General features: G+C 43.8%; 1 protein-coding gene across 1 annotated transcript in view; it reads left to right on the top strand.

Annotated features, from left to right (window-relative positions):
- The first annotated feature begins 11,257 nt into the window (after positions 1 to 11,257).
- Positions 11,258 to 24,997, top strand: part of RBM20 (RNA binding motif protein 20) — a 212,553-nt gene continuing 198,813 nt past the window's right edge. Inside the window, exon 1 of the mRNA XM_081243872.1 lies at positions 11,258 to 11,424. Within this exon, the coding sequence (XP_081099998.1) occupies positions 11,267 to 11,424 (158 nt within the window). The 5' untranslated portion in view covers positions 11,258 to 11,266. The remainder of the gene's footprint in view (positions 11,425 to 24,997) is intronic.

Here is a 24,997-nt window from a genome sequence, read left to right as displayed (position 1 = left end):
CAAATGGATCAGAGGTCTAAGCACAAAAAATAAAATCATACATGTATTAGAAGAAAACAGAATCAACTAACAAGCATAGAAGGATTGATTCAATTAGCAAAGCCTTCATTTATAACAGCTTCTGGCAAGGGTCATTAGTGGATGCTAAAACCATTGGGTGAATGACTATTGGTGACCAAGACACTTATACAGTCTCAAAGTGTCAGAGCACAGATGATATTTCTTTTTTTTTTTTTTTTTTTTTTGTGGTACACGGGCCTCTCACTGTTGTGGCCTCTCCCGTGGCGGAGCACAGGCTCCGGACGCGCAGGCTCAGCGGCCATGGCTCACGGGCCCAGCCGCTCCATGGCATGTGGGATCCTCCCGGACCAGGGCATGAACCCGTGTCCCCTGCATCGGCAGGCGGACTCTCAACCACTGCGCCACCAGGGAAGCCCAGATGATTTTTTTTTTTTTTTTTTTTTTTTTGCGGTACGCGGGCCTCTCACTGCTGTGGCCTCTCCCATTGCAGAGCACAGGCTCCGGACGCGCAGGCTCAGCGGCCATGGCTCACGGGCCCAGCTGCTCCGCAGCATGTGGGATCTTCCCAGACCGGGGCACGAACCCGTGTCCCCTGCATCGGCAGGCGGACTCTCAACCACTGTGCCACCAGGGAAGCCCACCCAGATGATTTTTAATTACAAAGGGAAAGAGATGAGACCTGCTTTAACCAAGCAAAACCACTTAGCATCACTAATAATGGTACAATCTGAAAAAAATGGGCCTCTCATGTGAGGAATGGAAAACATACAACATCACATATGTAATCTTGCTAAAAAATCTTAACCTGAATCTACTAATGAGAAAATGATAAGACAAATTCAGAATATAGAATATGAACTCTACAAATCAATTCACCTGGACTCTTTAAAAATGTCAATGTCGTGAATGATGGAAAAAAATGGTGTGGAAAATGTTCTAGGATAAAGCAGACTAAAGAGAATAACAAATACAATGCAAAAATTTGGTTGAATCTTAGACTGAAACAAAAAAGCAAATATAAAGCACATTATTTAGATGACTGGGAAAATTTGCATATGAAATGAAAATTATATATTATTGTATCAACGTTATATTTCTTGTGTGTCTTAATGATATTGTGGTTGTAGAGGAGAACATCCTTGTTCTTTGGGAATACTTGGTATTTAGGAATGAACTGTCATGGTGTCTACCACTTATTTTATTTATTTTTCTTTTTTGTGGTATGCAGGCCTCTCACTGTTGTGGCCTCTCCTGCTGCAGAGCACAGGCCCCGAACGCGCAGGCTCAGCGGCCATGGCTCACGGGCCCAGCCGCTCCACGGCATGTGGGATCTTCCCGGACCGGGGCACAAACCCGCGTCCCCTGCATTGGCAGGCGGACTCTCAACCACTGCGCCACCAGGGAAGCCCTACCACTTATTTTTAACTAGTTCAGGAACAACAAAAATATTAGATAATTATCTGAATCCTTGAAGCTTAATATGAGACACACATTTAAAAAACCATTGCTCGGTGTTCCCCGGTGGCCTAGGGGTTAGGATTCCGGGCTTTCCCTGCCATGGCCCAGGTTCAATGCCTGGTCAGGGAACTGAGATCCTGTAAGGCGTGCAGCGCAGCCAAGAAAAGAAAAAAACCCAAAAAACCTGTTGCTTTAGTAATGATCTTCATCTTTATGACACACCCTTAGAAATCTGAATTCTAATTGTTGGAGGTCTGGGGTGAAGGTTGTAGAGACACTCAATTATCATAAAAATCATCCTGGATAAAACAGTTCTTCAGGCAATGAACACCCAGGAATGGAGTGGTTGTAACTTGTCAAAGATTATGGACAGGAAGAGAAGACTAGAATATGAAGAAAGAACGCAGTCTTATTATCTAGCCTTAGACTATGTGAGATTTTTTTTTCTTTTACTTTTTAAGGAACATTTTCACTGAAGTATAACATATGTGTAGAAAGAGACACAAATCATAAATGTATAGCTTGTTGAATTTCTACAAAGTGAATACATCTATGAAACCATCCAGATCAAGACACAGAACATCCAACAGCTCAGAAGCCTCTCTAGGACTAAGATTTAAAACTCAGCTTGAGGATCACTCAGGGGATGCTTTTTTTCCCCATTTACTTGGAATATTTATTTAATTATTTTCAGCAAACATTTTTTAATACCTTCCTCTGAGTCAGACACCCTGCAATGCATGTTGCATCACACATCATCATGTCCTTCATTCTCAGTACACACCTGCCCTACCAGAGGCTGTTCCTATGCTAACATCCTTTTCAGTTAAAGAATAGACGTTTGGGCTTCCCTGGTGGCACAGTGGTTGAGAGTCCGCCTGCCGATGCAGGGGACACGGGTTCATGCCGTGGTCCGGGAAGATCCCACATGCCGCGGAGTGGCTAGGCCCGTGAGCCATGGCCACTGGGCCTGCGCGTCCGGAGCCTGTGCTCCGCAACGGGAGAGGCCACAACAGTGAGAGGCCCGCGTACCGCCAAAAAAAAAAAAAAAAAAAATAGACGTTTGTCAGGCTCTCACTGTCCAGCATCCACCTATTCCTGGCACCCTCAGATTTTCCACTAGGGGGATCACAGGCTCTCCAATATGCCTGCTTCAGGTGGAGTGGATGTGGCATGTGGCACCAGGGGTGAGCGTGAGTCTCTGGCTCAGCCAGTGAGATTATCACATTTTTTGGCTGTAGATTGGTTCACAAATAGGCACAGGACTCAATCAGAGCCAAAGAAGTTTAATAAGGATTTTCTTAGATGACAGGGAGAGGCACACTCACTTTTCTACTAGACTTGAACCAAGGGGGAGCGTAGATGTGGAAATGCTGAGAGCCATTTGCCACTTCTGATGGGTCACCCCAGCCTCAGAATTTCCATGGGGTTGGCTGAGGTCTCCATTGAGACTTTATTATAGCCTGACTTCTCTTTCTGCCCAATCCTGCTTCCTTCTCTTCTCTTCCACGTGTATTGATCCCATGAGCAGGCCCTAATAAACCTGCTGTAGCCCATTTCCGTCTCAGAGTCGGCTTCCCAGGGAATTTTGGCAGGCATGGTGCCAAACACTTACATATATTGTTCATCCGCAGATGAACTCTGAAGGCATACTATGTGCCAGACACACAGCGCTTTGACACTCACAACCTATGAAACTAATTTTAGAGGTGAGGAAACTGAAGCATGCAAAGTTCGGTAACTTACCGAAGGTCACACAGCTATAAAATAAAAGAATCAGGATTCAAGCCCAGGTCTGTCTGATTCTAAAGGCCGTGCCCCTAATGATACTGCTACAAACAAGCCAATGGCAGAACTAAAAACCACTCCAGATTTCCAAGTCTTCATAGCCAACATTCTTGTGCTGAATCAAAGAAACAAATATACATTCTATTGTGGGCAAATCTCCACGTTTGAGGATGAAAGGGCTACTAGGAGAGGCATGCCCAGTCCCTGCAGCCCAGGCATTCCTGATATAGTCAGGAGAACAAGGCATGACACATGAAAACTTAAACCACAAAACAGTAAAAAAGGATCACATTATCAAATAAAAAATATACACACTTACTGGGAGTACGTGATTAATTGCCAAGTGAGATGTGCAGACCAGCAGTGCGATATGCTCTCCAAGAAGGGAGACATTCCTGGGCTAGAAGGCACTCCTGGGATGGAAATGGGCTCAGTCAGGCAGGGCACAGAGGGAGAAGGGCACAGAAGAAGAGGTGCAGGGGGGCAAAACGCATAAGGTGTTTTCCAGGGAAAGGATTAGACCAGCCTGGCCAGACTCAAGTGTGAAAGGAGCTGAGCCTGGAGGCTGGACCGGGGGGAGGCTGTGAAGGTTTCTGGATGTCAGAGTCCTTCCTTCTTGGACCATGGATCCTTGTTTCCTGGCTCCTCCCCACTTCCTATTCTCACGGGGTGCAAACTTCTTGCCTTCCCTGGTGGCCCTGGGATTGGAGTTGAGCTCAAGCCCTCAGGGGCTGGGGGATATGGTGGGGAGCCCCCGAGTCCCCTCTGGTTGTGCATCCCTCCACCTGGCTTACTGGGCTGTCAGACCAAGGGAACAAAAATCCCTCAGCCCCTCCCTCTCCACCAGTCCCTTTCCTCCCTGTGTTACTTTCCTCAGGCTGTTGTAACAAAGCACCACAAACTAGGTGGTTTACCAGAACAGAAATGTATCCTCTCACAGTTCTGGAGGCCAGAAGTCAGAAATCCAGGTGTCAGCGGGGCCATCTGAGCCTCTGGGGGAATCCTTCCTTGCCTTTCCCTAGCTTCTGGTGATGGCTGCCAATCTTTGGTGTTCCCGGCCTTGCAGCTGTGTCATGCCAGTCTCTGCCTCTGTCATCAGACGGCATTCTCCCTGTGTAATCTATGTCTCAATTGCCTTCTTTTTGTAAGACACCAGTCATATTGGATCAGGGCCCACTTATGATGGGGGCACTATTATTCCCATTTTTCAGATGGGAACACTGAGGCTCAGAGGGGTAAGGTAGCCTAAAGTCATACAGCTAACAGGTCATGGGGCTGGGTTTCTAATCCAGCTATTCTGACTCCAGAGTCTATGCTGAGAGGTGGCTGGGCAGGGCGTCCTGCTTCGGGTGACCCTGGGATGACCATAGGTGCCACATCAGGGAGTAGCACCAGTCTCCCCACTCCAGGCCAGCTGCATGGGTGCCCACTCAGTGAGGTCAGCATATCACAGGTTCTCACTGTTCCTGGCATCACGCTGGCATGCAAAGGCCTCCGGTGTTGCCTTCCATAATGGTCACCTGATCCCCGAGCCAGTGGGCAATCAGCCTGAGATGTTTATTCCCTGCTGACCAACTGGCCTGACAGACAGACAGCCCTGGTGATAAGGGAAGACGGAGGAGGCACCTGGGGGGAGCGGCTGGATAAAGGAATCCCCTGCCTCTAAGAAGTGCTGTTTTGCTTGGCTGGGGCCCGAGTCACACTACCAGCCTCTGAATGACAGTGACATTCCCCAGGGATTAAGCTTGAAGTGTAGAAGCTGGGTCTCCACAGGGGGTGTGGGGCCCCATGGAAGTTAAATCATGCAACTAGCCACCAGCTAACATTTCTGCCACATTTATTTCATACCTCCATCACTTCCCATCCCCCCTCCAAGAAAATTCAGCTGCAACTTGCTTTATAACACCCCTTGTTGTACCCTGCTGCTTTGCTTTCTCTTGGTAATAGCAAAAGAGATAAAGCCATTCTCTGGATCCTTCAAAGCACAGCTCAAAATTCTTCTTTTCCTGGAAGCCAGATGCAGGTAACCCTGCCCTACCCGGCTCTGAGCGCCTAGGATTCTAACTCAATCCACTGTTGGTTCATGGCCAGGTACTGAGCAAGTTGTGGAAAGACAGAGGTCAAGCTACCTAGGCTTGGGGCAGTGATGCTTTTAGGGAAGGCAAAGATGTTGATGTCACTCCTGGTTTGGGATGACTGCTTTTCTGTTCAGGAACACTGGATACACATAGTGGTCCAGAACGCAGGTTTTCTGACTCCCAGTCAACTGTTACTTTGATTATAGTACAATACCTATGTGGCTCATCAGAGGGCAAGGGGCCTGGCTGATAAATCCACCACCAGAGAGATGGAGGCTAAGCCTGTCCCTACAGCCAATGAGGAATGCTCTCCATGAGTTGTTAGGCGGAAAAGAACCTCTTGGGTCATGTCCTCACTTTTCCTCAGCTAAAGTTCGCAGACTGTCTCCTTCAAATTCAAATGTGCATCCAGATCCATGAGTAACCACATTATTTTTAAACAGCATCCTTCAGCCACTGCCTCTCCTGCGTTTTCAGAGAGGCAATCCTTTGTGAAGCTAGCACAGGATTTTTTATTTTATGATTGTTTTGAGATATCTGCGGGGATTCCATGGAGTTTAAGTAAAAGATTAGGGTGTAGCTCTGAGAGAGAAGCCAGCAAACAGGTAAAGCTCACCTCAGGGGGATAGAAAAGAGAAGCCAGGTCTTGTGGAGAGATAGGAAAACAAAGGATGTGGTACTGGAGACAGCAGAGAGTGTCAAACCAGCCAGCATTTAGCAGAGGAATGTCTGGTCTCAGAAGCCCCATTATACCAAGAAACATCATGCCACTATTTGAAGCAGTTAAAAGCTCTATCCTAGGGGGAATAGAGACTGGGGTTAGATTTGCAGTTCCTCCACTTAGTAGCTGTTGAGTGGTTTAACTTCTTTGAGCCTTAGTTTTCCTATCCTTAAAATGGGCATAAACACAGCCACCTAATAAGGTAATTGTGAGGATTAAATGAGAAATATTATGTGCTCAAGACAGTCTGGCATAGAGTAATACTCAAGAAATGGTAACTGTTGTTATTAATACCCAGATAACAGTTAATATGTTATGGCTAATGTTGATAGGTGGCTTAATATTTATCCACAATTATCAAACTAGTAGATTGTAACTGTATCAACATGACTGATGGCAACTTAATGAGTTAATTATTCAATTGTCTCTACTGGGCTTGTTAGGATAACAAAAGGCTACTCTAGACAATACATTGTCCAGTGTGTTTCTCCTTCATTCTTCCAGACGACGTTTTACCTTAAAAATAAAATCCCATTCATGTGCTAAGTGTTATTAAGAATTACTAGTTGAAGAAAGAAAGAATTGTTTTGTTGTTAGTTAATTAAAAAACCACGTTTATAGTAAAAAAATTTCAAACAGTATATATATTGTACTTCGATAAAATTTTATTTCAAATAAAAACGATATAAAAGGTCATAAAAGAAACTGGTTCCTGCCCCATCCCAATTTCCAGAGGTAATTACTGTTAATAATTAATTACTTGTATAATTTTCCTGGAATGTTTTATACTCTTTGGTTTTATACAAATTTAATCATACTGCAGTACTGCTGAGGAACTTGTATTTTCTCCTTAGTAACAGGTCTTGGTAACTTCTTAGCAGTGCATACAGACCTGCCCCCTTCTTTTTGAGGGTTACATTGTAATCCCTTCCATGTAAGGACCATCCTTTATGTAACCAGTCCCTTTGCTTAGCATTCTGGTTGTTTCTGGTTTTTGCTATTATGAACAATGCCACAATAAACTTCCTTGAACATGGAACTTTGGTTGTTGCTACAAATAAACCTATAGGATAAATTCCTAGAAGGGTAACTACTGAGTCAGCTTCCTTTGTTGTAACTGTTAACAGACAGTGCCAACTCACTTCCAAAGAGGTTCCAGCAACTGATAATTTCACCCACAGTATATGAGAATGTTTGTGTCCTGCATTTTCACCAGTTCTGAGTATTATCAAACTTTATAATCTACTAAGTAAATTGTCATTAAAAAATAGTAGTAATATACATATGTGGAATAGCAGTACATATTAAATGATTCCACCTGCAGAGATGAATGCTCACAATCACCTTGAACAGAGGGCAGGGAGTTGCAGGGAGTTAGACCAGGGTCTGAACTTCAGCTCCACTATTTATTATCCCTGTGACCTCGGGCAGGTTCATTAAGCTTCTCTGTCTGCAAACTGGTGATATTAAATGAAATAAGGCATCAGAAAGCTCCCTAGAACCACTGTCTGGAACCCAGTAAACATTTATTAATATTACAAAACAAACCAGAGTGCCAGAATCCCTGGCAAGTTTGAGAGTGACAGAGACCTGGCTTCTAGTTCCTGCTCCTTTCTACTACCCACTGCTAGGCTGCTTAATTTCTTTAAATTTTCTTGTTTATAAGACGTCAATTTGGATCCTGCCTATTAATTGACTGATTCGGATACATATGAGTGGCAGAGTTGAATCACAAGGCAGGGGGCATTTTACATTCACTGGAAGATGCAGGCAGTATCACAGCAAAAGAAGACAGGTGGCATCTTAGGTCTAGGTGTGCCACTGAGGCAGTGGGAGAGGTTTGGGGTCAGACTGACCTAACCGCAGTCCTGCTTCTGCCTCTTAAAAGCCAGGTGACCTGGGGCAAGTTCTTATAGCCCTCTAGCCTCAGTTTCCTCAATTCTAAAACAAGGTAACAGTAGCTGCGTCATGGGATTATTGTGAGTATGAAGTAAGTAATAATCTGTGAAAGCATTTAGCAGCCGACTCCTGTGAAATGTTCAATATGTTCATAGACAGCAAAAGCCTCACTTCCTGATCACAGTTTACTGGTATGTCAGCAGGGACAGAATGCTTCTGTAGAGTGGAACAGAGATGTTACCAGCCCTCCCCTCCCCGTTTGTCAAGTCGGGTGACCGCCCCCCCCCACCCCCGCCTTTCCCTCACTTCAGTAACTGTAAAGCACATCCTAGTGTGATGGGGGTGGTGATGACACAGGGCAGACCCACAAAAGCAAGACTGCTAAAGATTCTTACATGGCTGCAACCCCAGCCAGGGGTCTGTCTCATTTTTCCTGGAAAGGAGTGAAACGACATGAAGTTAATAAATATTTTTCATTGGAATTGCTTAATACACTTAATGTTTGACTTGCAAAATGGAAAGTCTTGTTCATTATTATCCTGGACAACATTTTGAGGGGATCTGAGATAGGACAGGAACTAGCTTTAGGTTTTTGCTGCAGTGTTTCCCTCAACCTTCACATCTGCTTCGATTCAAATTTCAGTTCTTACATAATACATAAACTGCAAACATTAAGCTATACTCATGGAAATGGGGCTTCTTAAAAACACTTTGTGAATTATTATTTTTTTCCTTTTTTTTGAAAATTTCAACTTACAGAAAGGATGAAAGAAAGGTCTAATGAATACCCAAGATTTACCCACTGTTATTATTTTGTCACAAAACTAATACACCATTTTTGAGATGTAGAGAGGTGCATTTGTATAATACGAATTTCCTTTCCTCTCTCCCTCCCTTCCTTCATTTATTTTCCTCCCTCCCTCCCTTCTTTCCTTCCTTTCTTCCTTTGTTTTTTGTGCCAGTAAAAATGTTATGAGAATGGATTAAGTTATATTAATATTGTGACTTCCAGGCATTCAGCTTCCTGGAGTTTGAGTTCTGTTGTGCTATTTGGCTACAAGTTTGGAATATAAGGAATCATGTTTGTGACACCTGCCAGATTGAATATCTCTTGCACCAAATGTGCAAGTTACATTATCTCTAATCCTAACAGTGACTGTGCAAGTCCGGGTCTCATCCCTGCCAGTTTACATATTTGGTAACTGACACTCAGAGACTGAGTCACTCAACCTCTCTGGTAAAAACTGCTGATCTGTCTTTTTTTGACTACAAAGCTTTTTTTCACAAAGGTTTTGGGGGATTCTCAGAGTGATATTTTAATGCAAGCATATGGAAAGTTTTAGTTTCTGGGACAGTTGCAATGTTAATTTCAGATAATTTCCCTCAACCAAGGAGGTAGGGGAGCAGTGGAAGGTGGAGTTTTATGGAAACCATAGTCAGGACTTCAATGATAGAAACTAAAGATGATGAACTAACCACTCCCAGAGCCCGAGAAGACTCTTTTTGGGACGGCCTCTTACTAGCCATATATAGTTGGAAACATCACCCTGACTTACCTCATTTGTGAAATGAATAAACAATCAGTACCTCTTTACCTGGGTTTTCTGGTGAGATTCAATTTTGCAAATTGTGATTACTTTTATGAATACAAGGAACTGATGTACCATTTTATCTGTAGGTGAAGGAGGGAGAGAGAGAGAGAGAGAGAAGAAGGGTGAGAGTGGACAGGGCATTTTATGTATAGGAGGCGGGGGGGGAGAGGGAAAGATATAAGTAGGATGACAGCAATCAAGGGAGGCTTACCTTCCTGAAACTGGCAGGGAAGTTGACAGAAACTCACAGTCTAGGGAGAGAAGAAAGCATCTTTCAGGGAATTTAATTAGTTGCCGGTCCCGGAGAACCCATCTCCAGAATTTTCCTTCACGTGGCTGCGGGAGGAGGATGGGTTGGCTTGACACCTTCAGCAAACTTCTTCAAGGGCCGTGGGGCACACTGACGCGCGCTCTGGCTTCCAACGCACCCCCCAAGGGACGCTTTTCGGTGCTGCCCGTGTCAGGATTTAAAAAGCCATCCAATGGACGCTTTTCGGTGCTGCCTGTGTCAGGATTTAAAAAGCCGTGTGCCCGACGGAGGGTAAGGATCTCCAGAGTAACCACTCTCCGAGGTCTTTGCCCAGCTTCTGGATGTTTCTGTGGCACCAGGTGCCTCTCCAGACCTCTACCCTTGCTCCAGGACATCACACTACACTTTGCGGGGTGACTCTTCCGCGCAGGATTCCTGCGTCCACAACTGTGAACCGGTGTGTGCAGGTGAAGAGGCGCACACTGGCTCCCCAGCAACCAACAGAGCTTCAGAGGCAGTGATCTTGGGGGTGCGATGTCACCGAACTCCTTTTCATCCTTTACATTCCTACTGAGATCTGGGCAATAAATAACAAGAATAAAACGTATACGTGGTATTGTCTTTGCGCTCGCGGGATCGTGGCAGGTCTTTTAGAGAAGTGAGGAAATAAATGAAGAGAAATCACGGCGGCCTCGCCGGCTGCTTCTGGGGACCCCTGAAATCAGCAGCTGGAAGGGCCAGTTTGGAGAGCCCTCGGGCCCGGTCATCTAAGACCTGGGGTTACCAGTCCCACCGACCTGCGGGAATTCCGGGCTTTTCCCCCGCGGGGTCGGGCCCCTCAGCCACCAGTGGCGCTGGCCCAGCTCCAGTCGCGGGAAGGTGCCAAGCCCCGCGCACTTTGCGCTGGCGAAGAGCGCAGACGCCCGGGGCGCGCTTGGTCCGCCCCGCTTGGCAGGAGCGCGCGAAGCCGCGCGCGCGGTCCCGGGGGAGAGCCCGGAGGCCGCCCCGCTAGCGGGAGAGGCGAGAACTCGGCGTCCGGCGGCGGACTGGCGTGCGTCTCGCCGCCTCACGCGGTTGCACTGAGCTGCGGGGCGCCGGACCGGGGACCCAGAGGGCGCGCGGCGGCGGGCGGCGAACGGCGGGCAGAGCTTCCCCGACCACCCGGGCGCCCAGGGGCTCCTGCTGGCTGGGAGACGCCCCCTGGCCCCTACCTCTGTTTGGCCCGGCCGGGCGAGCGGGACCCGCGGGAGGAGGAGGGGGAGGAGGAGGAGGAGGTGGGGCCGCCGGGACTGCCTCCTCCCCGCCCCTCGCGTCTCCTCCCCGCGCAACCGGGAAGGACAAGGGGACTGGGCACGGGGACCCCGGCCAGTGAGCGCCCGCGCCCCGGGGCCGCCCCTCGCGCGCGCTCTCCCGCCGCGAGCCCGGGCCGGTCTCGTTTCGCAAGGTGCTGGCGGCAGCCATGAGCCAGGACGCCGAGCCCAGCGGCCCCGAGCAACCGGACAGAGATGCGCACAGCGTGCCTGGTGCCCCGGCGCCCCCAGCGCCCCCAGGCCCGAGAGGGATGCAGCCGCCGCCACCGCCTCCGCCCCAAGCCGGCCTACCCCAGATCATCCAAAAGTAAGAGGAGGAAAGGGGGAACGGGGACCCGGGTGCGCTTGGGGGACAAACCCCGGGCGCCCCCTTTTGTGGCTTCCTCTCTCCCGTTCCCGCTAAAGTTCTCTCGGCCGCCTTGCGTTTGAAGTCTTCTTGCCCGCCCTCTCGGCAGAGTCGGTGTCATTCTGGCTGTTTGTGAGTTTAGGGCGAGGGAAGCCAAGCTATTTGGGGAAAATAATTTTGTTCTACCTCATCCCCTGTCTCTTCTCTTCGGGGACGTTACCGGGTATTTTGAACTAAATTAACTCAAACTGGGGGGAAATGGCCCAGGGACTATATTTCATCTTTCTAGTCCCAAGAGGCCGCTGGAACATATGGAGAGCCGTGCGTGTGTGCGCGCGCGTGCTGGAGGGCGTGTAAGTAAAACGCCGCCCGAAGAAACCACCCTTAATGGTGCCCATGAAGTCAAACAGTGATGTTGGGTGAAAAGGGTGGTGAGGGTTTGTAGACAACGTATTTTTGCTTTGTCCTGCAAGAAGTGTTTACACTTTCCAAGAAGGCCCTTGCGAAGAGTTTCTAGCCGCGGAACCGTTTTCCATTAAAGTTACCATCTTGTGATTCGTAGGAAACTGTGCGACTTGGGTCGCGAGTTTTCCGGGCCGGCCGTCCCAATGCGTCGAGTAGATTGGGGGTGGTCAGTAGGCTCTGAGAAGCTCTTTCAGCCCATTTGGAAGACATAAAAGTAAAACGGTGAGGCTTCGTTCATTCTTTCGAGATTTTGTTGGACAGTTTAAGGCCTAGAATGTTGGTTTGTTTGAAGGATCTTTATTCTCCGAGAAGTTTCCCTCAGCTTGTAATGAAGTCCTCAAAACTAGTGTAGTTAGTGTTGGAAAGTCTGAATGATGAGTGTTTGGGCGAAACTGGAGAAAATTAAAGAAATACACCCAAGCACAGCAAAATCAATCCTATGGAACCGAGCAGGGGTTTTTCGGCACTGCTTTGAGTTACATAAACTTATTAAAATGTAGTAAGAGAAATAACCAGTGATGGGGCATAAATGGAAGTAAATATTGTTTTTAAGACTGACTTATGTAATAGAATAGTGAAAATTTAAGTTTGACATCAAAGAACGCTTGTATCGTATTTCAGGACAAAATGGTTCCCTTTTTTTTGACTGGTAGAATATTAAAAGCTCCCTTTATGGCAACTTTTTGCTTTAGTTTGATTTTATATAACTTTCAACTACCTATAAGTAGCTATTTGAAACTGTAAATATTTTATATTGTTATTCTGTTCCCTTTGTTTTGCAAATTTCAGCTAAGATTTACTAAATATAATGGAAGTTTAAGTACATCATTGCTTAAAATTTCTCTTTAGTCCTTAACATAAATATAAACTAACAGAGAAAAAAATGTTTAAAACCTGAGGTTTATTTAGTAAAAGAGGAAAAAAAACCCTAATTGACTGATTATTAACTGGGAAACATCTCATGTGCTTCTTACTGGCCAGTGTCTTGGGGCTTGAAGTTAGGGTGCACGTTGAGTTTGCTTTGGTATTGTAGTCACCCTGCATTTTCCTATCATTTACTTTTAATTAGGAAAAAAAAAGAATTTTATGTTCATAGAAAAATCTTTGTAGAGGGGTGACTGATTTTGAAATGTTGCCAGGTTGAAAATAAAGGCCGTTTTTGTGGGAGATGGATCATTTCAAGTGTATTTCAGTTACCTCATGTAATAAATAATTTACCCTGTAAATTCACCCCTATTTTGAAAATTCCACCCCTGGAATATTTTACTTTAGTAGATAAGCCTGAGCTCTTCAAAGATGGCCCCTTCGGCTAGCAGTCCAGGGTGGAGACCTCAAAGAGGTGCCTGATGGCTCTGCCTTGTTTTGCATTGGTGACAGATCAGTGTTCAGGCACCAGGTCCAAGGCTGGTGAATGTGCTCATGGGATTTGATGTTTGTGCACTTACGTTTCTTTCTTTAACATCTTTATTGGAGTATAATTGATTGCTTTACATTGTTGTGTTAGTTTCTGCTGTATAACAAAGTGAATCAGCTATACATATACTTGTATCCCCATATCCCCTCCCTCTTGTGTCTCCCTCCTGCCCTCCCTATCCCACCCTTTTAGGTGGTCACAAAGCACTGTGCTGATCTCTCTGTGCTATGCGGCTGTTTCTTACTAGCTATTTTACATTTGGTAGTGTATATATGTCAGTGCCACTCTCTCACTTTGTACCAGTTTACCCTTCCCCCTCCCCATGTCCTTGCGCTTATGTTTCAAAGTCTTTATTTATAAGGATGATTTGGGGTTTGCACTCCCCTCAGTACCCACTGAAATTCCATGGGAAGCAGACATAACATGGCAAACGCCTTGCAGGTCCATCTTTTATGGGCTGAAACTTGAGCAGGTTATTTTGAAACTGCGTTTGCATAATTTAATCTGAGCAGCCATTTTTATGTAGTTATGAGGTGCTGTTTGTATCAGCCATCTTTGAGAAAATGTAGCGGGGAGCTTGCCCTCAGCTGCAAAATGAGTTGTGCTCCTCTTGATTTGAGAATTGTGTGAGCTAGAGCTTTGGGTGAAATTCTCCTCTAATGGATGGCATGTTAGATACATTGTATTGGGGAACCTGCACTTTTTCTAGTTATTTGAGTAAGGTTATAATGCAATTCATAAGAGGAGAAGTTTTGTGTTTTTTAAATTAATTTATTTATTATTTTTGACTGCATTGGGTCTTTGTTGCTGCGCGTGGCTTTCTCTAGTTGTGGTGACTGGGGGCTACCCTTCGTTACTGGGGGCTTCTCTTGTTGTGGAGCACGGGCTCTAGGCCCATAGGCTTCAGTAGTTGTGGCACGTGGGCTCAGTAGTTGTGGCTCGTGGGCTCTAGAGAGCAGGCTCAGTAGCTGTGGTGCACAGGCTTAGTTGCTCTGTGTCATGTGGGAGCTTCCCGGACCAGTGCTCACACCTGTGTCCCCTGCATTGGCAGGCAATTCTTTTTTTTTTTTTTTAATTTATTTTTGGCTGCATTAGGTTTTCATTGCTGCAGGCGGGCTTTCTTTAGTTGCGTCGAGCGGGGGCTACTCTTTGTTGCGCCGCGCGGGCTTCTTATTGCGGTGGCTTCTCTTGTTGCGGAACAGGGCACTAGGCACGTGGGCTCAGTAGTTGTGGCCTGCAGGCTCTAGAGAACAGGCTCAGTAGTTGTGGCACACAAGCTTAGTTGCTCTGTGGCATGTGGGATCTTCCCGGACTAAGGCTAGAACCTGTGCCCCCTGCATTGGCAGGCGGATTCTTAAACCACTGCGCCACCAGGGAAGCCCTGGCAGGCAATTCTTAACCACTGTGCCACCAGGGAAGCCCAAGCTGAGAAGTTTTGATTGCTTTCAAAATGATGAAGATATCAATATTCTTCATGTTGCATAGCATTTAAGGATTACAAGAATTTTTTCACTTCTTTTTTTAAAATAAATTTAAAAATTTATTTATTTATTTATGGCTGCGTTGGGTCTTCATTGCTGCGCTTGGGCTTTCTCTAGTTGCGGTGAGCAGGGGCTACCCTTTCTTATGGTGCGTGGGCTTCTTATTGCGGTTGCTTCTCTTGTTGCAGAGCAGAGTCTCTAGGTGGGTGGGCTTCAGTAGTTGTGGCACATGGGCTTCAGTAGTTGTGGCTTGCGGGCTCTAGAGCGCAGGCTCAATAGTTGTGGTGCATGGGCTTAGTTGCTCTGCGGCATCTTCCCAGACCAGGGCTCGAACCCGTGTCCCCTCCATCGGCAGGCAGACTCTTAACCACTGCACCACCAGGGAAGCCCCTTTTTCACTTCTTAATGTCTCTATTTACTGATCTTCATTAATCACGGTTTTCATTTTGGGTAAAGTCATGATCATAATAAAAACAGAATCCTATTCACCTATGTTATATTTGGTCTTAGGAGAATGAGGCGTGACAGTGAATAATGTGACTGACTTTGCTGTTTGTCTTATGGAACCCAGTCTTGGTATTTACGAAGATCGTGCCAAAAGTTAACTACTGTGGAGTTCCTTTGGCCTGTTTAGGTATATTTAGTTTTCTCCCTGTTGCATTGTTAGCTTCAGTCAAGCATGGTCCATGACCCCTCTGCTCTTGTTAACCTCTGACTCCGGGCCAATATTCGCATTACTTATGAAGATTATCAGCCATGTTAGACACATATAACTAATATCTTGTAAGATCTTTGTTTTAAACGTGCATTCTCTAAGATGGCCAATGTGGAGACATCATTGGATAAAATGTGAAGCATTATGTAAGCCATTTGGGCAACAACTAATATAAATAACACCTTAAGAGATTTGGGATGAGTTTAGGAAATCAGAATAACTTGAAAGCTTAAAAAAAACTCCATATAAGCAGAAGTAAGACATTGATGTTGTTGGTGAACATTTTACAAGGATTTATCTCCTCAAATATTCACAATATTTTATTTCAAAAGTATTTTATATTTTAATTTTAATCAAACCTAATTCTTGATTTATAACAAGTTATTTATTAACCATAATGAACATCAGAAATTACAATTTTAGGTTGTAAGTTCTAAAACTCTCTTCAGAATGAAAACAGAGCCATTAGTTCTGTGTGCTGTGTTGAATTCATTTGTCAGATGCAGTTAGAAAGTGTGGTACTAATCATGGTGAAAATTAACCAAACAAGCACACACATCTATGAGGTGAGCACACAGGTGATTTTCCTAAATTATTTGATTTGCAGTGAAATACTCCTGGCTAATGCTTGATATCAGATTGCATATTTAATTTGCATATAGATGACTTATTTTTTCCTTTACAGATTATTTTGGCATGAAATGAATAAAAATCAATTATGAAAATAGAAAAAGTTTTGGTTTAGCATTTGATAGTTAGCGTCACCTGCATGTGTTTGTGACTTATGAAGATATAAATCCAGCTTTGATTGCTGAAGTTTATAGTCTTCTGCATCGCGTTAGGACACTGGCCAACTGTGTTTTCAGAGCAAAGTGCTCCTTAATTTAGTCCCGAAAATGTTACAAGTAGTCAGTCTGATCGCAGATAATTCTACAGACATTTTGCATTTGGAAGGATCTCCATGTAACTCTTAGAGAGTGATACACAGGCAAGTTGTGTGTGATGTCCACCCACTGTGATGGGCATGCTGACAGTTACATCCAGAATCAGAGAGGAAATAAGAATTTGCCAAAAAGGGACATTATCTCAACTCATAGTTGGTCCTTTTCTGGAAGAAGGATGGAATTTCTAACATCAGTGCCACTTTCTAACATTAGTTTGAGTCCGTTTTTAGGGGAAACAGGGATACACTTTTAGAAGGAATTTTGAAAATTTTAAACACCATCTTAAATTGCACGTAAGACAAGCATTCAGCAGGAGAAAACATCTGAGAAGATTAAGCGTTTACCCAAAACAGGGAAGGAGAGAGGGTGGGTTCTTTTCTTAGCATTCTGAAAAGTTTCTTTGCTTCATTAGAAAGCCTATTAAGGGTATTTTTTTTTAAAGAAATTTTGCTTGAGGGTTTGTTGTGATAAGTATTTTTAGATAGTAAGTGTAGCCATCCAGTTATGAGTTTTTCTCAAATTGCCGAAGGGATCAGTATTATGAAATGTAGTACATTATTCCCATTAGTCACAGTAAATGACTATACCTATGGTGTACAAAGAGCTGTTCTAATGCCAGTGCTGCAGGAGAAAAAAAAGAAGTCAAATTTTGTTACCCATTTTATTCTTCTATCCACTTATTCTTTTGTTACCAGTTTAACAGTTTATCAAATTAATAATTTAAAAAGCCCATATCTGTCAGTTGGAATGTGGACTTTGATCTGTTAAGATCTCTTTGCCTATGCATGTAAGTCACCAAGGGGGAACAATAACCCCACCAGGATTGACTCACAGTGAAATGATCCCCCATCATCCAGTTTCTCTCTCTCTCTCTCTCTGATTTATTTTTCTTGCAGCTGTAGTTTCTTTTTTTTTTAATTCTTTTAAATTTTTATTTATTTATTTTTGGCTGCGTTGGGTTTTCGTTGCTGCACACAGGCTTTCTCTAGTTGCGGCAAGCGGGAGCTACTCTTCGATGAGGTGCGCGGGCTTCTCATTGTGTTGGTTTCTCTTTGTTGCAGAGCACGGGCTCTAGGCACGCGGGCTTCAGTAGTTGTGGCATGCGGGCTCAGTAGTTGTAGCTCGCAGGCTCTAGAGCGCAAGCTCAGTAGTTGTGGCGCACGAGCTTAGTTGCTCCGTGGCATGTGGGATCTTCCCGGACCAGGGCTTGAACCCATGTCCCCTGCATTGGCAGGCGGATTCTTAACCACTGCGCCACCAGGAAAGTCCCTGCATGTAGGTTCTTGACTCCAACTAAACTAATATTTCCTCCCTGCCCACAACAGCCAGTCCTCAAGTAAACAAACCAATATAGCTCAATTCAAAGCTTTGATAAACAAGAGTCTACAAAATGTTAGGAACTGAGATCTAACCAAGGGATAGAATTAAAACGGACTGAACTAAACTTGGAAAGCAAGAATGGAAGAAGCTTGAGATAGTGGAGTTAAAACTCCAGCGGCAAATTCAGAGGTAGGGCTCCCCCTCCCTTCATCCTCCTTGGTCCCCCTGTTAGGCAAAATCTTGACGGGGTCTCCTGTGCCACAAAAATCCCACTTAATCTGATTTTTTATTTCCTGCCACAGTAATTATTTTGCTTGGGATGGTCTAGCTTATACAATTTCGTGTATTTTAACAGGGGAGGTTGCTGTGGATCCACAGCTGCTGTGTGTGACATGGTAGCTGTGTTTAGAATAGCGCGTTGCAAAGTTTTGCAGAAGGTAAAGTGGTCCTTATTCCAGAATCGGGGCAAAAGACCGTAATTAGTGGCTTGTAGAAAGGAGCACATGGCAATTCCCTTTCTGGTTAATAATGAACCTGGCTGGGTCTTGGTGACGTGTGTGTTGTTATGGAAGCCTCATATTTCTTGTTCCCACCAGTGAGAAGACTGGGAAATCCTGACTTTAATTGAGAAGGCACATTTTTCCATCAGGAATGTGAATCTGGTTTCCAGCCACTACCAAGGAGGTATTGGCAGTGGGCTGATATTTTGCCTGGCTCAACGGTGGCCACTGTTTAAATTCCACCCAACTAAGGTTTCCGTCTTCGACATTTACCAGACAGCAAGTTTGGGGTATTTTGGATTTAATGCGTATGTCCATCTAATAGGATAAAGTCTTTACAGTGGCAGAAGTTACAGCCGAGTTAAGTCATCCTCCCCTTTCCTACAATTCCTGCTGGATTTTATAAGATAAATAAGTCCCCTGATGGTTTACAAGGCAACTTTTCCAACTCGCTGACAGCGGCTCCGTCAGGGGGATGGTACATATTGATGTGTATGTACTTTAGGAGCAAAAAGGGAGCTGTTAAGCAAGTTGTATGAGGATGCGTTAATAACTTGTAGCTCAGTTTGCCAAATAAATCTTTCCGTGTGTTCAGAAACAAAAGGCCCGGGGTCATGCCTGTGTTTGGGGGTGGTTTTCACCCCATGAAGATAGTTCTCACGCCACTTTTCCCTTCTTTTATGTGGGTATTTGCTTCAGGGATGCACCAGGGCCATTTGCTACTGCCCTTTCTTTGCACCTGCTTTCTCTCCATCACAGTAATGACCCACCAGTTCTCAGTTGCCACATCCACTCTGGTCCGAACCTAGACACCTCCATTCACAGCTGTCTGAACATCTTAAATGCTTTTCAGTTGTGCAGCTTGTCTATAGACTGTCTTCCAGATATGTTTCTGGTTCTTATTGGACTCGCCCTTAAACCTGACCTCCAGTGTCATGATGCTGAAAGAGTAGACAAGGTAATATATATTTTAAAGATGGATTCGTTTCACGAAGTTACTTCTTTTGCTTTATTTTGAATTCATTGAATAGAATGATAGGTAGGATTTTCCCAGTGTTGTCAAGTGTAAAATGAGCATCTTTGTAAATTAATGATTGGGTTTCTGACAAAGAGGGTCAGAGAGGAAAAGGAAACCCTGGATTGGGAGTAGGTGATCTGGACAAGCCAATTAACCTTCCTAATCCTGCTTCTCCAGGGATTGGAAATGATCGGTGTCAGTTCCTTCCAAGAATAAAATTATGTGAATCCCTGGGAATATTGCTGAATGATTATCACTGTAGAATGCCTCCCCTCGCCTCCTAGACATCTGATGGAGAATGAGTTACATTTTAGTCAAGGGCATAGGTACATGTTTGTGACGTTGATCACTCACAGAAACAATAATAACCACAAAAAGAGAATTAAAAGCTTTCTCCAACACTTGCAAAGTATATTTGGATCAGTGACATAATTTTAAGACGGAAAAGTAGACACTAATGTAAGTGAAAAGGAGGGCGTTTCATACTGTTTTCTAATTATTAGAAACTTTAAAAAACAAAAACAATTATTTTGGAATGTTAATTATTCTGGAATCTTAAAGTGAAGAGTTGAGTTTGCAAAAAGAGTACTGTTCTCAATTCGGGAGACAGATCCAGTAATTTTCACGTGTCTAAATTTGATTGTATTAAACACAGGCAGGTAGGAGTGTGTTTGGTGACGTTATTATTATTATTATTATTATTATTATTATTTTTTTTTTTTTTGCGGTAGGCGGGCCTCTCACTGTTGTGGCCTCTCCCCTTGCAGAGCACAGGCTCCGGACGCGCAGGCTCAGCAGCCATGGCTCACGGGCCTAGCCGCTCTGCGGCATGTGGGATCTTCCCAGACCGGGGCACGAACCCGTGTCCCCTGCATCGGCAGGCGGACTCTCAACCACTGCGCCACCAGGGAAGCCCCGTTATTATTTTTACAGGCAGAAAACATAAGCATAGGCTGACAGATGTTTCTAAGAGCCTACCAGCTGCCCCAAGTAGGACTCGGTAAACGATGCTGTGTGTTCAGTTACCACAGCGTGGGCTGCACCCAGAGCTCACGGCCAAAAAACACTTTGCAAAGAGATCATGGTTATCCAAAAGCTGGGCCTCAGGTTTCCGTGTGGCCTCCTTGAATCGAAGAAACCAAATATTGTTTCCAGAGCCTTCTAAAGACCGGGTCTCCTCGGGCCCCTACGTCCTCCTGGGCTGGCAGGGTTGCTGATAGTCTGCAGTTATGGAGAACCTTTATTTGATACTTGAAAAGAGATTTTTTTACTTTCTGTATGAAAAGGGAGAGGGGTTGTGTGATTAAATCTTGATTTAGAGACTTTACATAATGAGGATGAACATAAGATATTTATTGCAGCATTGTCTAGAAGAGCAGAAAATTAGAAACCACCCAGATGTTTCTCACTGAGAAAATAAATCATGTGCATGTATAATATCATGTACCATTCAGCCATTAGAATGGTGCCATTATTCTATATTTATTAATATGGAATATAAACCATATAATATTGTTAACTAAAAAAAATTACAAGCAGCATGTATACAGGGATCTCATGTTTTTAAAAAAATGTGTATGAGCATGTTCCAGTGCCTGCAAGCCTGGAAAAGCATCTAAAGAACAAATATAAAGACAGTAACAGTGGTGCTAACTCTAGGTGGCGTAATTATAGTGGTTTGTCTTTTTTTCCGTTTTTTAAAAATTAATTAATTAATTAATTAAATATTTGGGCTGCGTTGGGTCTTCATTGCTGCACGTGGGCTATCTCTAGTTGGGGTGAGCGGGGGCTACTCTTCGTTGAGGTGTGCAGGCTTCTCATTGTGGTAGCTTCTCTTGTTGCAGAGCACGGGCTCTAGGCGCGCGGGCTTCAGTAGTTGTGGCTTGCGGGCTCAGTAGTTGTGGCTCGTGGGTTCTAGAGCGCAGGCTCAGTAGTCGTGACTCACAGGCCCAGTTGCTCTGCGGCATGTGGGATCTTCCCGGACCAGGGCTTGAACCTGTGTCCCCCTGCATTGGCAGGCAGATTCTTAACCACTGTGCCACCAGGGAATCCCTTCTTTTTGTACTTTTTTTTTTTCATTGAGCATGTATTAATTTTCTAATCAGAGGAAAAGAACTACTTGCATTTTTATTTATTTATTTATTAAAAAATTTTTTTAATGAACTCTCTAATTCTTCTTCTAAAACTTTCTTTTTTTAATATAAATGTATTTATTTTGTTTATTTATTTTTGGCTGCATTGGGTCTTCGTTGCTGCACGCGGGCTTTCTCTAGTTGCGGTGAGCGGGGCTACTGTTCGTTGTGGTGCGCGGGCTTCTCATTGCGGTGGCTTCTCTTGTTGCGGAGCACGGGCTTTAGGCGTGCAGGCTTCAATAGTCGTGGCTCGTGGGCTCTAGAGCGCAGGCTCAGTAGTTGTGGCGCATGGGCTTAGTTGCTCTGCGGCATGTGGGATCTTCCCAGACCAGGGAAGATCGAACCCGTGTCCCCTGCATTGGCAGGCGGATTCCTAACCACTGCATGACCAGGGAAGCCGACTACCTGCATTTTTAAAAACAAAAATAGGAATAGACTTTTCACGTTGGTATTGCACATTGTCTTTAAGACTGTCTTTAAGCCATTAGCATCTTAGATTTTAGACCTGGGGGGCATCTGAAAGCTGCTTTAGCCCAGCCCTCCTGTTTTTCTAGGTAAGGCAAGTGAGCATGGGAGAAGTCAAAAGAATTGTTTGAAGTCACACAGCAAGGTAATGGGCAGGCTGGGATAAGAATCCTCATATTTCCATCTATTGCGTTTTCTGCTATTTGCCCTTTTTTCTGCCTGGAAATGGGAGAGAGAGAAATGGAGAACATTCATAAACTGACCTTTTATCTGCCGGCTCTAGTCTGCTCAGCCCCAGAAAGAGAATTTTGAAAAGCATCTTTGCGTATGTTATCTCCTCCCATATCTCCCCGCAAAGGTCTTTCTGCACGTGGGGGTAGACTGGGTCTCTCTGGCGTGTCTCATGCTCTGTTCCATCCTTCCAAACAGTAGCAGAGCATCACATAGTTTTCTCCTGAGCATTTGAAAGTAAATTGCATCACCATAATTCTGTTATCATAGCTAAGAGAATTAGTCTTACTTAAATGAGTTTTCTAATAAACACTTGATTTTTAACTTTTTCCAGTTGTCAGAAAAATGTCTCATATAGCGAGTTTTAAACCCCCCTGGTTCAAGTTCACAGTGCATTTGTTTGTTTATGATGTCTCTCTTAATGTAGCAAGTGTACCTGCTCTTTTCTACTCCTCGTGACCAAAGGTTCCATGCTAGTTGCCTTGTAGAATGAACCATGATCTGGATGTGTCTGTTGTTTCCTCATGACCAGATTCAGGTTAAGCACTTTGGCAAGGATCCACATACAGCGGGTAATGTGTGTTCCGCTAAGTTTGATCCCTTGGTTAACATGGTTGCCGCCAGATCTCTCTGTCACTACGGGACATTTTTCTCTTTGTGATTAGTAAGTTGTCTTTGGGAGTGATACCGTGAGACCCTCTGAATATCCTGTTTCCCAACAAACTTTCAGCTAGTGGTGTTATCTTTTAATTTGACCATATTTAAAAAAAATCTCCTCAATGAAATATGTGGAACTGGAACAATAACTACATATCACTTTAGAATGGATTAGTTTGTATATGTAGGTTAAATCAGACAGCCTTGCAAATATGTTTGCATTGTACCAGCCTGTAGCTATGATTTGGATCCTTTGTTTTTTTCTCCTCTTGACTTGATAGGAGCTTAATCGATGGGCCTGCCACTTTCCATTTAACCCCTCCAGCAGACATTCTCTCCCGGGCTGCAGTACTTTTTAATGTCCATACAAAGTGAATATATAAATCTGTTTTAATGCTGAAGGCAGTGAATGGGCAGTATGTAATTTTTGCTAGCTCGCACAATTTTGGGGACATCCTCAAAGCTCTGTTGACTCTTTGCAGAAACCTTTTATCCCCCTTTTCAAAATCACTATGTGAAGGTGATTTTAAAAATGACTGATGACTTGCCCTGGAGCCTAAACTGGATGAGTCCTTGAACTGCTCTGTGACTACCAGTTAGTTTGTTCATGCTTTTCAGATTTAAATTACACAGCTATTTTTGCCTTTTCCAGATTGGTACTCTTATTTTCATGCACAAAATATGTATGGGTGGGGAAAGTGGTGTGGAGTAATGAAAAGAATCAGGAGCAGGCATGCTGTGTGTTCTACATTCAGCTTTGCCACCACTAACCCTGAGCCTCAGTGTTCTCATCTGTAAAAGGGAATAGTAATAATAACATGAATAACAACTAACATTCACTGAGTGATTCCTGTGTGTCAGCTACTAGTCTAAGCACTTTATATATGTATAATCCATTTAATCATTTAATCCAACAATAATCCTGTGAGGCTAGTGCTGTTATTCTCCCCATTTTACAGATGAAGAAATCAAGTCACAAGCTTAAAAGGACTCAGCAAAGCTAAGAAAAATAGTATTTATAAAAGAACTGGTGGGGTGGGGCTGGGATGGGAGGATGTTATATAATACAGGTGATCATGTCATCTCTATGTAAATATCTACATCCTCAAAATAATTTATAGAAAACCTATTATTTGCAAAGAAAATATTATGTAAAAAACTGCTGAAATAAATTTGAAACTAGGTCCAATTTAATTTGAGACAAACTAAGCAGTCCAATTAAAAAACCCCTTTTTCCATTTCTTGTAGCTTTAAGTATTCCTTTTTGGTTTTGAAATCCACATCCCAATTTAAATTCCATGAGCAAATCTGACTCTGGCATTTGATTCACTGTCTTATCCTGCTTGTTATACATGTTAGGCAAGATCTGAATTTGATGCTTACAGAGAGTATATAAACACTAATCACTCAGCATGTGCTAAAATAATAACATATGATCGTTTGATTTGCAAAGTGAGCCTCTGCCAGACCATTTTTTAACCAATTCAAAAAACCAGGATTCAACAGTGATTAAAGTGTCCTAGGCTCCTATTAATAGCAAAAAGAATTTCTGACTTGAAACATGACCACATCAAGCTCACTTAGTCTCCACCAGACATACTCTTGAATGGTTTTAGCAGACATTGTTTCAGGTGTTCTTTTGCTTTAAGAAACTGTTGAATGTAAAAAGCAGACTTAATAGAATCAATAAATCAGGGAAAGACTGTTTGCTTTTGACCTTCAAAAGGGGTTATAGCAAAGATCCTTTAAACAGTGAGTTCCTCAGTGTATTTAAAAATTTAATAAGTCTAAGAATTTAGACGTCCAGTGATAATTTTTAAAACATTTTTTGGTTGTTTTTTTTCAATTTTACAGAGGTATAATGGAAGTACACTAAGCTGTACATGTTTAAAGCATCAATCAAACAATAAAGATAGAAAGAGTTTCTTCATAACTTTTATAATTTATCCTTCTCTCTTTCCCTTAAGCCCCTTCCTCTCAAGCTCCTAGTGACCTGCTTTCTAGCACTACAGATGAGTTTGCATTTTCTAGAATTTCATACAAATGAAATCACAGTATGTACTCCTTTTGTTGCCTGGCTCTTTCACTCAGCGTAATGATTTCTGGGGAAATAATATTTTTTAAAACTGTGATAAAATACGTGTAACATTAACCATTTTAACTCTTTTAAAGTGTGATTTAGTGGTTTTAAG

Source organism: Mesoplodon bidens (genome assembly GCF_964165515.1).
Source record: "Mesoplodon bidens genome assembly, chromosome: 1".
Classification (NCBI taxonomy): domain Eukaryota; kingdom Metazoa; phylum Chordata; class Mammalia; order Artiodactyla; family Ziphiidae; genus Mesoplodon; species Mesoplodon bidens.
The sequence above is the reverse complement of the archived record's forward strand: the minus strand, read 5'-3'. Positions and strand labels throughout refer to the sequence as shown.